This window comes from Coturnix japonica, chromosome 1 (genome assembly GCF_001577835.2).
Source record: "Coturnix japonica isolate 7356 chromosome 1, Coturnix japonica 2.1, whole genome shotgun sequence".
In the NCBI taxonomy this organism is placed as follows: Eukaryota; Metazoa; Chordata; class Aves; order Galliformes; family Phasianidae; genus Coturnix; species Coturnix japonica.
The window spans coordinates 12,439,075-12,456,871 of record NC_029516.1 but is presented as its reverse complement, the minus strand read 5'-3'; the positions used below and the strand labels follow the sequence as shown (position 1 = coordinate 12,456,871).

At 39.2% G+C, this 17,797-nt stretch overlaps 1 protein-coding gene across 4 annotated transcripts in view; it reads left to right on the top strand.

Moving 5' to 3' along the window:
• SRPK2 (SRSF protein kinase 2) overlaps positions 1–17,797 on the top strand; it is a 123,166-nt gene that overhangs the window by 95,258 nt on the left and 10,111 nt on the right. For all 4 annotated transcript variants that reach the window (XM_015886025.1, XM_032442347.1, XM_015885950.2 and 1 more), the window contains 6 exons: positions 2,424–2,589; positions 4,117–4,142; positions 5,558–5,804; positions 6,423–6,911; positions 11,057–11,157; positions 11,258–11,365. In XM_015886025.1, the coding sequence (XP_015741511.1) occupies positions 2,424–2,589; positions 4,117–4,142; positions 5,558–5,804; positions 6,423–6,911; positions 11,057–11,157; positions 11,258–11,365 (1,137 nt within the window). The remainder of the gene's footprint in view (positions 1–2,423; positions 2,590–4,116; positions 4,143–5,557; positions 5,805–6,422; positions 6,912–11,056; positions 11,158–11,257; positions 11,366–17,797) is intronic.

Sequence of the window (17,797 nt, the reverse complement as noted above, 5' to 3'; positions counted from 1 at the left end):
CCAAAAAGCAATGCACATGAAAAAGATAAATTAGGAAGAAATTCTTTGCAGTGAGAGTGATCAGGAACTGAAATAAGTTGTCTTCAGCATTATGCAGCCTGAACCTTAGGACACAGTCAGAAGTGTGGAGGAGGAAGCAGGATCTGAACTGAAGTTAGATCCAGCTTTGAAGCAGCCATTACTTAGGCATGATGGGGAGGTTTTGGATAACGTGTTCTCCTTCCAGATGCAGTCAGAAACCTGGTGACATGCGTGTTCTAAAAACTTAGTTATGAAACAGTTCAGTTATTGCAGCTGTGCTCAGCAGAATAAACCATTTTGTTTCAAAAAGTATTATAGCTGAATGCTATAATGAAAAAGAATTTTTTTACATTATGATTGGGATTTTTTTTCCCCATTTTTTTAGTATTTTTGAGCATTGGGACAAAATTAAGGTTTGGTTTAAAATGCAGCTGAGAGCTGAGTTTCTTAATAAGACTCTCATACTCATTTCAATTTTAAGCAGTACTTCTTCCCTTGGGGCAGAGTTATATGAAATGTCATGCAAGAGATGCCTCTGTAGAATTGAGAAGGGCTGGTTGCCACAGTTTCTTTTGTGTAACAAAGGTAGAAGTTAGAAGTGTACATTTACTTGATTCTAGAATCCCTATTTTGATTTCTAAAATATATAGCATCAGTCTGTTCTGAAACTGTGTTTATTAAAACCAGCATTGTGTATTGGAGCAATGAAAATTTCCACTTTCGCTTTTCACCTGCAATACAGCAAGTAATCTCTTTACTGTGTCAGTGTGATGTACCTCCCTGAATGCAAAAGAAAGGAAAGAAAAGGGATTCTTAATTAGATACTATGAACGGTGGTGGTATTTCTTGATGTGAAACTAAGCACGTGACTTTTGCAAGGGAGAAAATACAGTTCTGTAATTTACATTTGTAATAACAGGACCTGTTACAATACATTGTGCATGTAATTTTTTTTTTTTCTTCAGTGGAGAAATAAATAAAAAGGAGAATTGTTTTCCCCATTGTCCATCATCTCAGACTATTATGCAAAAAGATATACAAGTAGCGTGCATTTTATTACTGGTATGGTGGTATAGTATATTTGCAGTTTTTAGGATAAAGCATTTTAGGATTGCCAAGGGCAATCTTTCTTGTTATGAAATCCTAGTGGTAAGGTCCTTATGGTAAGTCATAGAATCGTAGACTGGCCTGGGTTCAAAAGGACCTCAAAGATCATCTAGTTTCAATCCCCCTGCCACAGGCAGAGTTGCCAACCTCTAGACCAGGCTGCCCAGAGCTCAGTCATGGGTCTGTTGATGATTTTAGATAAAATAATCTATTTTCTGTTTTTCTAAATAAAGCTGTCCCACGTAAACTGTTACTTGAACAGGGGAAAGGCCTTCTTCCCTTGGATAACAGCAAATCTAGATTCTTATTAATGCCATTTCTACATATCATAGCGGATACAGATACTTTTTCTTCTAAATGTTTTTGCCCTTCTGTGTGCTCCAGAATTTTTTATCTTGACCTCATTTTACACATATTGGATTGTTATTGTCATCCATAGTGATGGGAGGAAGAGGTTATTGAGATTGATCTTTGTGTTACTATTGCTAAGGACGTCTTTTGTAGGTTTTCCAGCCACTAACTAGAAGCCAGTCTTCCTTCAGCGTTTCTCAATTTGTGATACATTGTATGTTATTTTGATTGACTTGGCACGTACTCAATCATATGTTGGCTTTGCAAGAAAAATCCAGATTATTAAGAACACAGCAATTTTTAGGTGCGCCATTCACACTGATTTTGAGCCTTGCTCAAGTGAACACACAGCTTTTACATGGTCGTGATAATATATAATAATATAAATACCCAGAATGGCACAGTGTTCCTGTAGTTGAAGCTCAGGAGTCTGGAGGTCTATTTCCTGCTATAGAACATTCTGTAAAAAGACTTTGGATATGCAGGTTTCATATGATCTTGCAGAATTCAGTCTGCAAAGAATGTGGAGGGCTAGGGAAAAACACAAGTAGAGGTAGACAGTTCCTTATGTGACATCTTGGTCACGTTAAAAGCTGAATTACTGTTGCAATTGTAAGGAAGATTACAGTTAGCATTTCATCCACCGTTTCCTTTCTTGCCTTCTTTTCCAAAGGAAGATTTGCCGAGTTTTTATAACACATATTCAGATCAGATGAAGAATAGTTGGGAAGTCTGAGATCAGATTGCTGTCATCAAAACAGTTCAGCCTGACAGTGTCTAACATGTCTGTCTCTAGAACTGGTATTATGAGCTGAGTACCACTAAACTAAGGCCACGTATGGACTGTAGGCAATAGGTTGAACTCTTACCATACTACTAATAAACACATTCAGTTGGCTGGTTAACAGAAAACAAAGATTTCAAAAAATTCCCTTTTCAACTAGGTTCTTCAAGGTCTGGATTATCTACACAGCAAGTGCAAGATCATCCATACGGACATCAAGCCAGAAAACATTCTGATGTGTGTGGACGATGCCTACGTTCGTAGAATGGCCGCTGAAGCTACTGAATGGCAGAAAGCTGGAGCTCCTCCTCCTTCTGGCTCAGCAGGTAGGATAGCATGTTTAAATGCAGTATAGTAAGTTTGTATCTGTAAATTAATGCTAACAATGTTTTATTAAATGCATATTAACATTTTAAATAAGTGCATGTAAAAAAAAAAAGGGTATGTCCACTGAACTCTTATTGGTGCTCTGGAGGGCTGAAAAGGAATGTTTTCTTCTCAGTTTTTTGTGTTCAGGTTTTTGGAGTCCCTGGTTTATTGGAACGCGGTCCCTCCCTGCAAGCTGTAACGACTTGCATCGTTAATACTGACAGTAATTAATAGTCATATCTAACTCTTGTGTCAAGTTCTGTTACAGTGTCATCAGTGATCCTCTTACCGGTTGTAACTTGTTCTCAAGATGTAGTGATAAGTCTTGCAGTCCATAGTTTTTCGTTCTTGAAAACAGCATTTGTTGTACTTGACTGAATACACAATAAGCCCTTCCTCCCAGCACTGCACGTGAAATAATTTGTTAAGTTTGCCAAGATCTTAGAGGGAACAGCACGTCGTATGTTTATCTAGGAGGAACCACAGTGAAGGAGCTCACAGCTATCACTGAACACAAGCCAGAAAGAAATACGTCCTTTTGAGAGACTTTTTGTGCATGGTTACTATTTTATTCTGTAGTCCAACACATGGGAAGCAGACTTGACATTGCTTCCTGACATTAAAATCAGCATCATGTTAAGGAATATATTGATGGAATTCGTATCACACTTTCTTCTTGGCCATTTGTAATTAAACATATGACCTTCCACACAGGAACTGAAGGTGTGTTTTTGTTAAAGCATTTTAAGAGTAGCTTCTGCATAACTGCATTTTTTAGAGGCAACAATGCTCAGATTTAAGAACCTTTGAGAAATCGCTGCCCTTTCAGGGACACAAATGCAGTTTTCTGCACCTGTGGTGGCGCTGATGGTGTTTTTAATGTATGGCATTTTTTTTGTTGTTGTTGTTACTGTTCTGTGCATCTTCACAGTGACTCTTGTAATAGCAGCAAGCCAACCATTGATGGTATCTGTCTGGGACATGCATAGGAAGGGGCGCGTGTTGGAGGTGCTTTCCCTGTGGTGTAGTGCTTTTTCCCCTAGGCACTTCTTCATGCCTGCAGTCCTGACAGAGTACTCTGCTTCAGAAGGAGGGAAGTGTGAATATTTGCCTTTTCTATTCAGTCCAACACAACAGTCATCTCTGTTGGTGCTGCCTGAACTACTTAAAATCTGCATCTGATCAGTCAGCTGACTGCATGCATTTCATCTACGGCACCTCTGAAGTGGTTTCTGTTACTCACGACTGTTTTGGAGTCCCCTGTGTGACTTTGATCAACTCTGTACTAGCCACAACAGAGAGAACAGAAATTAATGATAAATCCTTCTAATTCCATTCAGTCTAATGGAGACACTGTATAATCAAGCAGGAGGCATTTGTAAAGAGTTAAAATGCTGGCTAAAAATAAGGGTTTAAATCACTACTGTATAATTTGTAGAGTTATTCTTGTAAATACCTAAATTGACTTCTTTTTTTTTTTGCAGTGAGTACAGCTCCACAGCAAAAGCCTGTAAGTACTGTTATGTAATTCAGATCAGCTATCTTATTTCTGTGTCTTTGGAGGTATTAGTAATTATTAGACTGTTAGAAGTATTTACACTTTTTTAAAGCTTCCTTCGAGTGACACTTTTGTGTCTCAGAGAACATTTTTCTTTTAATTGTCTTTGGCCTGACCAGTTGTAAACACAATATTCTTCTGATGGAAATTGTCATAGAGACTCTATAGCTGTATCAAAGAAAGTTAAGCATTGCCATTGCAATCTCTCATGGAATAATCCATTCACTTTATATCCTGACGGGAATGTATGCGCCACATAACATGCATTGCGGATACCTGCGAAGTTCATTGCCTTAATCAGCAAGATCTGAAAAGATAGTTTTGAATAAATAAGATAGCAAAGAACCTCTGATAGCAGAGCTGTTTAGTAGTTGAACCTACTAAGGCTAAACCTACTTTCTGCATTCAGAATCTTATTTTAAGTAACCATACAACATGTATGGAAGTTAGAATTGACTGACTGGTTTTGACTGTCATGTAGCTTGTTTTGAAGATGATGGAATCTATGCAAAAGTTGTTGAGAAAACAATATTTCTCATTATTCATCGCACTTCATTTTTGTATTGTATGAGGATATGTTATTGTGGTATCTGAACAATGAATGAAAATTGGATTAGGCTGATTTACCTACTAGTAAAATTAGAAGTCAGAATTCAATTAAAATACAATAAATTGTTTCATCCTTAGCAAGAATGTTTTTTGTTGTTTTTGTTTTTCCTTTGTTGTTATACCTGGATTTTTCAATCCTTATGTTATGTAAAATGCAAAACATTTAATGATCACCATCTGTTCTCTGTGATTTATCTGTTTTGGACCAGAAATAATAAAACTGCTTTCTTTTCACAGGGAAATAACTGCACAGCAAAGGACTTACTTCAAATTCTTTAGTATTTTCATTCTTTTTTAATTTTAATTTTTTTAAAATTTTTTCTCTGCATATTTTTGATGAGCATTACCTGCATCTTACAGAGAGAGAAATGGTATATATAGCTTATACGTAGATAGGTATGATAGCAGAACATCTTCCACATACAATAGTATCATCTTCTGATCTAGATTAAAATGATTGTTCTAGTTTAGGCTATAGGAATTTTACAGTGTCATCTCAGTTGTATTTTGTTCAGGGGTCTAATACACAGCAATGCAAAGGCATATACAACCATCTAAGATTTTATAGTTTTTTTCGATATACATAAGTCTAGGTTGTCCTTCATTTGAAGTAAAATAGAATCAGTGGTCTATTTACTATATTAATTACTACCCATCCCTTTTAAATAAAAAGGAGCCATACTGCATGTTTTTGGTGTAAGATGCCTTGAGGAGAATTATTCAGGGTTTTGTTTGGTTTATCTTTATTACTATTTCAGGTTGGGAAAATATCCAAAAACAAAAAGAAAAAACTAAAGAAAAAACAGAAGAGGCAAGCAGAGCTGTTAGAAAAACGCCTGCAGGAAATAGAAGAACTAGAGCGAGAAGCTGAGAGGAAAAAAATAGAAGAAAACGTAACCTCAGCTGTACCATCTAATGAACAAGAAGATGAGTACCACCCAGAGGTGAAACTAAAAACAGCTGATCTTGAGGATGTCGTAGATGAAGAACCTGGAAATGATGATGGTTAGTGTCATCTGCTTTTCTTGACCTCGAATCTACTGTTTCAGAAGGGAAAGTAATTGCAGCTTATTCACTAAAACATTTTATGTTAAAATTCTTTTTTAACTTAGGTGGTTTGGAGCAGAGTTGTTAAGGTCCAACTCCTTTCTCGTTTCTATTGCTTTCTTATAAACTGGTTCAGTGTTGATAGAAGTGTTATTCTTTTGTGTGTGTGTGTTGGGTTGGTTTGATTTTTTTTGCTCTACTCAAGCTATAAATATTCCTACCTCTATGGTGAATCCAGATTTGATGTTGATTGAGTTAAGGATCTGTAGTGCTTGCTTTCAGAACAGTTTGTAGATCTTAGGCATAGCATCCTTATCTCTCCTTGTTTCCTCAGTTAAACTATCCTGAACCAATTCCCATTGCTTTTGTTTTTTCTTTTTTCCAACTATCCCATTAGTTCCCTTTCTTGCCCTTAACTTAGATTTTAAAGTCTCTGTGTGTTCTGGTGATACTCAGTGTTTCCTTGTGTGCTGTGATGGAAGTCGAGTACTTGCTGAAGAGTTAATTTGTGAGTGTTTGCTTTGAAGATGGTATGTTCATGTATGATCTAATATGCTGTTCATGAAAATTTTTCAGGTGAAGCAGAAGATCAGGATGAAAAAGAAGACACAGAGAAAGAAAACACTGAAAAAGATGATGATGTTGAGCAGGAACTTGTCAGCAATGACCCTACAGACCCTAAGTGGATAGAATCTCCTAAGACAAATGGCCATATTGTGAATGGCCCATTTCTGTTGGAACAACAGATCGAAGATGAAGATGACGAAGAGGAAGAATGTCCAAATCCAGAGGAATATAATCTTGATGAGCCAAATGCAAAAAGTGATTACTCTTATAGCAGCTCTTATGAACAGTTTAATGGTGAATTGCCAAATGGACGTCACAAAATTCCCGAGTCGCAGTTCTCTGAATTTTCAGCTTCTGTGTTCTCTGGGGCTCTGGAGTCTGTAGCTTGTGGTTCTGCTGTTTCTGAAGGATCAACTGTAACAGAAAGAGAGGAGAGCAGCCCATCTCATGACAGGAGCAGAACAGTTTCAGCCTCAAGCACTGGGGATTTGCCAAAAAGTAAGTACTACTCTTGCCTGGCACATGCCATCCATGCCTGAAGAGTCTCAGAGTTGTAGGTGATGTCTTATTATAGAATGAGAGCTGGAATTAAACCTTATGTATGTGTTTTATCTTTGTTCAGTGATGTCTGTGTAGAAGTTGTTTTTTTTTTTCACTTGAAAATTCAGTACCAAATCTGTTGAGTAGGCCATCACATACTTTTTTCAGTAGCATAAAAGCATATTTCAGTAACAGAGGAGGACTCTATTACACCATTTCCTTTACTTTGATTGAGCAGTAGAACCAGAACTTAATGATGTTACCTTTTCTTCACATTCAGCTGAAGTTTTAACTCCCTGCTCGGCTCTAAAGGGTGCCCACTGTAAAGATGGTGCCCACGTGCCAGCCTCTGAACTCTGCTCCTCTGCAGTGTGCAGACTGCTCCCATGTCCTTGCTTTCCTTGGCACTGCCCAGGCTTGGGCATAAAGTGGGATATGAGGTCAGACTAGTCATAGCTAGGACTGGGTTGCAGCTGCAGCCCGCTACTGAGAACCATTTTTTTCATTGCTCACTGATTTAATCTTCATGGCTTTGCCTGCAGTGAACATTTTGCTTATTGAATATTACGTCATCTGAATGCAAAACCTCATGATTATTTAAAATTTACTGTTTCATCTTAGAAGAGTTTTAGGAAAAAAATAAAAAAAGTAAGGCTGGTATCAAGGAGTGGAGACTTTTCAGGTATTTTGGTCCCAAACCATTCTGGTTATCTTTGACCTCCTATAACCAAGTTTCAAGGAAAAGCAAATGTGTTATTTTTTGATGGGGGCCTGATCCGGGTCTATAAATATCTGAGGTGTGGGGGGCACAGTGGAGAGGCCAGACTGTTTTCAGCAGTGTGTGGAGACAGGACAAGGGGAAATGGCCAGAAACTGGAGCATAGGAAGTTCTGCACAAATGTGTGCAAGAACTTCTTTACAGTGAGGGTGACGGAGCACTGGAACAGGCTGCCCAGGGAGGTGGTGGAGTCTCCTTCTCTGGAGATATTCAAGACCTGCCTGGACGCCGAGCTGTGTGATGTGGTGTAGGGAGCCTGCTTTGGCAGGGGGGTTGGACTCGATGATCTCTGGAGGTCCCTTCCAACCCCTACAATTCTGTGATTCTGTGGAAGAATTGTAGCAGTGTCCTTAAAGGCGGTGGCTCTGCTAAGCATGCTCTAAGTAAATTGGATGCTTATTCATACTTTCCAACGTGAGAGTTTGATCAATGCAACTTGGAACACAAAACGAAAGCAGTCTTGTTCTGTTACAGTAAATCTACCATCCCAAATTTTAAGAGGAAAGCAAAATTGTGATTTTTTTTCTGATTTAGAACTTGTTCTAAAGTGTATTAAATAAGTTACTGTTGTAAAGTATTTGCATTAGCAGGTCATCTACACAGGAAAGAGAGAAGGAAGGTGATATATGCAAGTACGCGTTATTCACATAACTTAAGGCCAGAGGTGGTGTAAGATTGTTTAACTTGGCTTCCTTTTAACAGCAGGATTTTTGCTATTGAAGTGTTTCACACAGTTTATTATAGAATCTACAAAAGGTAATCTGCAAATATTCAAGGAATATGCAATAAAATACAATTGAGTAGAGAGAGCCCTCCCCTCGCCCACTGGCAGTGCTGTGTACAACTGGCTGTTGCTCAGCTTGCCATCACCAGAACCCCCTCTTCCATTTCACTGCTGGCAATATAGAGGCAGAAGGCCTCTCCTGCTGTTTTCCTGGGGTGGTGTGTAGAATCCTCATGCATCCAGAGCATAAAGCTGGTGTTGTCAGCAAGAGATCAGCTTATCTCCACAGCTGGAGAAACAAGCCTACTTCGTTCCTCTTTGATGTTACCTCATCAGGAGCAATATACAGTTCTTGTGTGCAAAGAAAGTAAAATGACCGTAAATTCAGCCATAGCTCACCGCTTCCTCAGAAGGAGAAAAAGCTGAATGTTGTTCATCTGAATGGCACAATTTAAACAGTGATAAGACAAATTCAACTACATTAGAATGAAGGACGGTATGGCAGTTGCAGGCCATTCAATATTTCAACTGGTGCTGCTTTTTCACTGTATCTTTAGTGCTCATTTCATGTATGGATGCAGACTTTGTTTGCGTGTCTCTCCATGTAGCCATTGCTATACGTTCTTATGTAACATGTTCTCAACTAATGCTGATCTGCATTCAGTGGATGAGCAACTATTTTTTGTCAAGTTTTTACCTTTATTTAATTCTTTGTTGAGTGTATAACTGTGCGACCAGACGCTCTCAGGGACAGATTTATTAATTTCGTCATGACTTTCCTCCTCATTCCAGTGTCTGAATGTTTACTAAGTATATTGTCATGGTGTGACTGTGAGAAGAGGAGGTGATATTTCTCAGTTTTACAAAACTGGGACACACAGAAGTGAAAATTAGAAATGCTCACTAAGTTTGCCCTCAGGTTGAGTATCACAGGGTGCTTTTAAAGAGTTCTTACTAAGAAGTACCGTCTTTTTGACTTCACAGCTAGTTGTGAATTATCGGTGTTAGTCTAAGTCAGAATCTGAGGTGTCTCATTCATCTCAGAAAATAAAGAACACAAGCTCACTGAGCTCATGAGAAAAACATGAAGATGGAGGCACTTGGCTGTTACCTTTGCCTGTTCACTGTGTTAAAGGGAGGTTGCAAAATGCTTCCTAATGTCATTTTCAGATGTCTCACTAACAAAGCCATTTTTTCCTTCTTCATTCTCCTGCTTTATTTACTGCAGTCCTTCACCTTCAACAAGATGCATGAGAAGGATTTATTTCAGCAATAGCAAGGCTACTGAACTGACTCCTGTTATTTCATGAATAGTGCATGGGTTTGTGTTTAAAAAAAATTTGACTGTGCTATGCTGCATGGTCTTAAGGGAAGACTTTAAGTATTTTCTGTCTTTTCAGGGGTAGAAAGCAACCTTAATACTCTCTCAGTGTATTTTACTTTTACACTCTCTGATGGTGCTTTTTTAGAACTTGAGCCTTGCACTCAGTTACAGCTCTTTTAGAGGACTGTTTTGTTGAGGTCACTGCCTGTTCTGTCTTCTGCCATTTAGTGTTTTCTTTTCTTCCCTGGTAAGTTCTGCCATTTTCTTTTCCAGATGGCCATTATTTAGTGCCATGGTTGCTCATTTGCACTTCTTGTCCCAGTACTTCAAGATCTGCATCTTGTTTCAGTCATTTGCAACTCATCCTGCTAGACTTCCTCTCATTTTCCTCCTTGTCTCATGTGCCGTGTGTTTTCTTCTTCTAATATACTTATGCAGGTTTAACTGATCATTATATCCCCTCTGGATTCCCAGATGCCTTTCAGATCTGGTATCTCTTTCATGTCTCACCATCAGTTTCTGGTTGAGTTCTTGTGGCTTTGAGATGAAGAAACTGATGGTCCCTCTGGTGTTATTGTACTTGTGATACTTGGTTCTTTCTTCCACGTTTAAGGCAACCTGCTTTCTTCCCCACACGTGTTAGGAGTCAGCAGGTGGTATGTAAAAATAGCAAGAAAAAAGGAGGAGTCCTCAAGAATTGTATGTTAGAACCTCCAGTGTCTCAGGAGAATATACAGATTGCTGGATTAATTAGATCGCAGTTTTGCAGTTTTACTTTGAATCATGTTTAGTGCAAATAGATCCTTCAGAGAACTTTGATTCAATGTTGAATTATCTGTGAAATGGGTAACAGGCTGCTGGGCTCTGAAATCTGCCAAGTTCTGATCATTCCTTTCCCAGTGGGGCAGATCTGAAAAGAAAAACAACAAAATATCAACAGCCAAACTTCAGGTACCTTAACCAGGAGTGGAAGGGATGGATTCATTTTCTCAATCAAACCATTTAAAGAATGTCTTTTATGTGCAGTTTGAGTTTTAACTTGTTTTGTCATGGAAATATGCTTCATTTTTACGTAGATGCTCTGCCACATATTTTAATAATAGGTATATGGAAGTTTATTAAAAAACGTGCTTAGTATGTGTGAGGATGTTTAGAAATCGAGGTAAGAAATTGAAATCCTGTTTATGTTGCTTTAATTTCTCCTAATGTTCAACAAAGTCACTTGCAGAAAACGAGTAGCATGTTCTGAATACTCTTCTGCCTTTTGTTTGTATTAGCAAAAACTCGTGCTGCTGACTTACTGGTGAATCCACTGGACCCACGAAATGCAGATAAAATTAGAGTTAAAATTGCTGACCTGGGAAATGCCTGCTGGGTGGTAAGTGTAACTACATCAATTCAACTCTCTAGTCTTCTCTGTGTAGAACAGCCCTTTTTATTGCTCATTTTTGCCATTAATGTGATTCTTTCTGTTTTAGCATAAACACTTCACAGAAGACATCCAGACCAGACAATATAGATCCATAGAGGTTTTAATAGGAGCGGGTTACAGTACACCTGCAGATATCTGGAGTACAGCATGTATGGTAAGAACTGTACAGTGTGTATTTTTCAAGAAAAGAATCCTAAAAATAGTTGTTTACTGAGGGAAGGAATCTGACGAGGATAATTCTGATATTTTGACAGAAATGTAACGCTATAGATTATATACCGTCAGACAGCAGCTGATTGTTGTTCCCTTTTACTTCAGTATTTTAATCGTCTTTAATCAACAGGAGGTATTTTGGAGAAATGTTCTGGTTTTCATTTCAGGCATTTAAAATCTGCAGTTAAAAATATGTAAGCTTGAAGGGAAAGATGTGTGTATTTTAAATGTCAAAATCCAATTGAAGTAGTATGACTGTATACTTTGTTCCTGTATTAGACTGTGCAATCCTGCGCTGTTTCCTTTTTCTTGCATAAAATAGTGAAAACCTGAAATACTTTAAATTTTGCCAACTTCAGTGAAAGCGTTTGTCAGAGTAGGTTTGCAGATCGCAGCTTTAGACTCTAATCTTGAAGGGAAGGAATTTATTCTATTAGCAAAGTATGTGGTAATGTTGTGTCGAATTTGTTTTAACACAGTAAAACTGATGTGTGTTTTAAAAGCTTTAAAGTGTAGGAAGGATGAAAGGCTAATTGTTGCACTTTCTGAAACACTGATTCTGTTTGCAGTCTCACTTCCAGGACAAGTAATCTACGTGCATTTTCTCATTAGAGTTGGAAACACGTTTAGAAGTACCTTTGTCTATTTAAAAAGTGAAAACTTATTCGAGTCATTATATTTTACAAATATGTATCTGAAAAGATTAAGTGTGTGATGAGGAGGAGAACACTTAAATACTAGACACAGTTTGCAGGCGTGGGTGATGAGAAGAATTGCAGAACTCGGAGAGGAGGAGGACTGAAAGGAACATAAAATCCTACAGATATTATAAGCTCAGCAAGCCATGTGTTGGAAGTAACTGACTATAAGTAAATCTGCAAGTATGTGTTCTCTGGAGTTCAACACTAGTTTTTCTTTTAGTTGATGGAAAAGAACATCCATTTCTAAATTTACTCTTCCATTTTGAGGCAAAATGTAGAATTTTTCTATTGGATTGAAAACAAAGCATAGAAAATTTTCTACAATTTTGAACCCGAATTCTTTATTTATTCTTCCCATAATTAGCTGTAAGAATACTATAGAAACTTTTCATTCCTTATATCTGATATTTTGCGAACTTCTGTTCTACTTGAAACCTTGTTACAGTACTGAATACTCTATATTACTGTATAGTCTTAAAGGTTGTACTGGTTCAGCCTACATCCTGCTAATTGGCACGTGGTGGGAGTTGCTTTATTGTTCCTTTTAAATAGAGAAAACCCCTTTTGAAGGGTGGGATCTGAGGCACAATGTATGAGTTCTTATATTGCAAGATCTTTTACCTGCATTTAAGTTATTTGTAGCAACTAGATGGGTTTTGAAAACACTGTATGGTATAAGGGGACATGAAGAATGTGCAAAGAAATACTGGGCTCATCCTGCCCCTTACACTTGCCATCATTTTCATGTCACATACGCTCTGTTGCTTTCTTCATGTAAATCCCTTTTAAAGCCCAAGAAAACAAACTCAAAACTTAAAGAATCCCTCCTGCTGATGGTGTCTTAATTCAGATTCATGATTACTTATGAAATTTAATTATTTTCATCTGAAAAAAAATATGTTTTATTAAAATTATTTATTTAAATATAGTAAAGCATGTGAGGCAGAAATAATAGAGTTCCCTTTTGTCTTCGGCCACAGACATGGTATTTTTGCCCTTAAAAACACTAGAAATACTGAAATCTTACAGCACTGACGTGCAGCGGTTGAATGCGGTTGTCTTCACTGTACAAATGCAGTCATGTAAAAGATAGAGATCGCCTCAAAAATTAGAGTTTGAAAACTCCTCAGGATCTGCTTTAATTCCTGTGTGATTAGGAAGTGGGTCATGGCAGTGGAAGTGCTCCCTGTAGCAGAGGGAGTACTGCTCTGAGGTAGGTATTAACTGTGCAGACCTTAATAGCCTTTCTGCAGAGGGTTTTTGACAGAGATTAACAGCCAGAGAAACATGACTGGTGTTAACTTATCTAGGCCATTTTTGGAAGTCATGATTTGATTCTCTCTAGTCCCTAAAGCATCCAAGAACTGATGTTCTGAAGCACTGTGATGCCATGACAGTCTCACTTGTTTCCTCATGTTTGGATCCTTCGTTGTACTTAGATGTGATTCAGAAAACGTCCTTCTAGGTTACTTTGCTCTTGTTTCCATATTTATGTCAGTTTATTCTGTAGTGCTTACACCTGTGTTTTCAAAGGGGACTGTCTGCTGAAGCTGGAGGCGTTGTTTATTTTGCTCTGACTGACTGAAAATACAGCTCAGGTATCCTGTGAGCCGTGCTAGGACAAATTCAGTGGAGAGGAAGGTGATTCTCCACTTCTTTGAATTCTTGCTTTGCATATATGACGGGTTCAGCGTTGTTAAGAACACTTTTGGAAGCTGTCCTCTATAAAATGAGTGATTCAGCAGCATTGCTGTTACTTTATTCTCTGCAAGTGTCCATCATCCTTTACTTCATATGTATAGATACATATATAGAATATAGAAATATGATATCACTGAGCGCACATAATGTCTGCCAACTCACCCCTGTGCTGACTGCATTTGGTATTTCTTCATTGCTTAAAAAAGAGGGGAGAGGTGGGTTGTTAAGGGCTAGCAATATTTTAACAAGTGACTGTGAATTTGAGGCTGTGTATGGGGTAATTCCTCTAATCATATCTCCCTGTCAGAAGTAGTGGTGAATAGTATTGAATGCATGTCCAGAAAGGCTGACGTTTGGCTTTGCACTGGAAGCTGTGATACAATTACAGATCCTGTCCTTCATTCTGATAGTGGTTTTGATTTTGGATAAGCTTTCTTCTCTCAATTTATCGAATGTTAATACACACCTTGCAGAAGTTTGAGCCTAATATGCGTGATGTGAAGTAAGGTGAATGCAAAGTAAGATGGTATTTGAGCAAAGATGAGATGTCAGGCTGTTAGAACAGTTGTTCAAAACTCCGAATCATTGTTCTCTGAGCCTGAACAGAAAGTTGTAAATATTTCTATCTCACAAGGACAGAATTGCTCGGCAGTGTGTCTGATAGGTGTTTGTGTATCCAGGACCCGCAAATCAGAGATTTCTGAGTAGAGTCCTCTCAGAGACCAATCGAGGTGAGCCCCTCACTGCTCTGTCTGTGTAGCTCTTTCTGACAGAAGACTTCCTGCTTCAAACCCATGCGCAAGTGGTTCAAATTCCACAACACAGCTACCAAACCCTCCTGGAAGGGCTGCTTCCCAGGCAGTCACAGCACTGCTTAACTCATACAACTCAAGCATGAAGACTGCTTGCCTTGCAAAATAGAAGGGGGATTTGCCATCTGCTGTATATCCATCAGCGTGTCAGATACTCTGTAGAAAACACCTCGAGCTTTTCCTACCTCTTGGTTTGTGGATTTTGTGAAGGACTTTCTAGAGGGCATTGGGACCAGGCTTCACATGGTGTCTTAACTTGATTTTGTGCTTTATGGAGCTCCTTTTGAGCCTGAGGTCTTTCCTTGCCTTCTGATTGTTAATGAAACAATCTTGTTCATTGGGAGTAGCACTGATTATGTGAGTAGGAAAACTATTTGGCTTCTGTGTTGGCTTGTATCTGTGGCACAAAGAATTATTGTCAAGCACAGAGCTCATGGTGTACCACAACGGCAGCAAACCCTGCTAGGCAGGAGGGTTGGAACTACATGATCCTTGAGGTCCCTTCCAACCCAGGTCATTCTGTGATTCTGTAATGGCAGCAAACTCTTTTTCCTCAACGCCATTTGTTGAGCAGTTTTTCTTGCTCTTTAGTAATGAGCGTGAAGGTGATGCTGATGTTTTTAACAAAAGCCTCGAATGATGGTGCCCTGAGCGTGCAAAGGGTCTGTGTTTATGTGTGCACAGCATCTTTTGGAATACTGCCCTTAATCTGGCTTTCAGGACGTGGTATGCTGTGTCTGCATGGATTGCTGTCCTTAGGCATACTCTGCTTGTATGGGTTGGCTTCATTGAGCCACCAACCCCATAATTTTGGTGCAGAATCCTAAGAGGAAGTGGAATTTGTATTTGTATTATCACTAGTGTGGAGGTGGTCAGGGATTCTCATCAGGATTAATTGTGTTGGCAATCAACATAAGAGTCATGTAAGGCCTCTACCTTATAACTGAAGCAAGGAGAGTGAGGGAGAAATAACTCAGCGCTAAAAACCTTGTACTTCCTTTTCATTTGGTGTTATGTCATTGAATAAGTACCTTTGTAAGCCAGCAGCCTGTGGGCTGAATCTTCTAAATTTAGATGATTCAGCGCAGCCCAGTTCTTGTACCCCAAACAAGAAAAGTACATTTTGAAACCAGATTTAGGGGATGAAAGAAGGTGTTCTCAGGCCAGCACCAGTCCTCTGCTCGGGTAATCTGAATTTTAGAGTCTTAAGAAAGACAACAAAAAAAGGGAACAGTGCTGGATGATGTGCAGCTTTGGAGGCTTAGAATTCCTGCACGCGTGATGTGCTGTGGAGCTGATGGAGTTAGGCGTCAGTGGGGTTTTCAGGGCTATGGCAGACAATTTGGTTACTTGTTCTCTGCTCAGCAACAAATGATACGAAATGTAAGTGAATTTTTTTTCTGTTCTGATGGACTGGGCCTGAGTGATTCTTACAGTCACGTGCTGGACATTAGCACCTTTTGCTAAGGAAACTGCACGGTGCCCTTCTTTCACCAGCGTGGCCTACTTAAGTGGGATACAGAGCTGCTTCATCCAAAGTGAGACACTGCAAATCTCTCCTCACAGTATATTCTACAAAATCCTGCATTCCCTTGCTGTACTAAGTCCTGTTTTAATTATGCCAGCAAGGAAGAAGTACGTTTCTCATTTTCACCTCAAAAAAAGGATGATCCAGCATTGCCTTTAGCTGAGTTGAAACTGCCCCTGGATCAGGCTGAATTTCTGCATTTGCAGTATTGAGAGGGTCACTTTCTGCAGAGCATAAGCTGAGGAGAGACAGTGAATGATTTAGCATTTCCTGGATCTGAAAAGCCATGGAATAGAGCACTCCACTGCTGCTGCCAAGAACTGCTGGCAGGAGGAGGGAGCTAGCATTGGCTGAGGGCATCCCTTCGTAGTGCTCCTGGAAAGGACTGCGAGCACCACGATTCCACTGCTTCTCCTTATTTATGTTCTTTGGACTGGAAGCAGGAAAAGCACCTGAAATGATGAGTGTCATCATCTGACTTCTGTTGCTCGTTATGTACAGCCTTGTTTTAGCTGTGGCGAGGAGATGACTGTATCGCAAGCTAGAACATTAACAAGACAATGTGTTTTTAAAACATATCTGAGGTGGCTTTTGTGGTGAGTTGTGATTCCTGAAATATCTTGTTTTTACAGTGAGAAGCAGCTAATAGGTCATAGTTATAGACGGGCAGGAAGTCAGAGGAGGAGAGAATTGTACTTAATGTTTTTTCTATCCAAAGAGAATACAAATGATTAAAAGAAATACTACTGGGGTGGGATGAAGAAGAGAGCAGGCAAACAGCTTTCATAGTAAGAGAGAATGCTATTACAGCTTGTGGTGCCAGGCAAGCAAGCTTACATTGTTTTTTTGTTGTGAGCCATTCTGTTCATATGAGAGAGCTCAGAGGGGCAGGTGGAAGAACGAGCAGAGCATGATATGAAGCAGGCTTATGATGTTATATCTAAATGCTTGTTGCTCAACCCCTTGCTTTATTCTTTGTATCATGTCCTCTGACATGGGGTTTGGAGGGAGCTGTGCTCACCTGCTCTTTGTGTTGTGTTGTCAGCGGGAGGAATCAGCCATGTCTCCGTAGGACCACGAGACACCATTGCACTTGTACATGTGGCACAGTGCTGAAGGTGTGATGGCATGTAGCGGTCTGCACAGAATCAGGATTGTGAGGAGAAATGGAAAACAAAAAATGCCAGAGATAAGAAAAGCTTCAAGTCACTATGCACATATTTTTCAGTAGGCAGATACAGTACAAAATGCTGTTATTAATCACTGCACACCCTTTTGCTTTGAAGGTGGTGGGTGGACAACCTGAAACATTCAGAAGAAAGTGGTTTTTCAAGGGAGTTGACTGACTTTTCAGGGCAGCCACTCAGCATTTGCGTGATTCTGAGACTGGAGTTTTATCAAAGAATAGAAAACTCTTTCTTTTTTAAGCATCCCTTGCATGTCTGTGTTCTGTGTGTCTGGCCTTTCTTATCTAGCGGCAACCGTGAAAATCCCTTTCATGTTTTTTCACTGCCTGGATCTTCAGAATAAGATGTTTATGGGACAACAGGCTGTTACCTGGTGTGCTTATCTCAAAAAGCTTGTTGCTCTTTTTTTGTTCTTGTTTCCATGCTCCCACATACCTGTGGAAC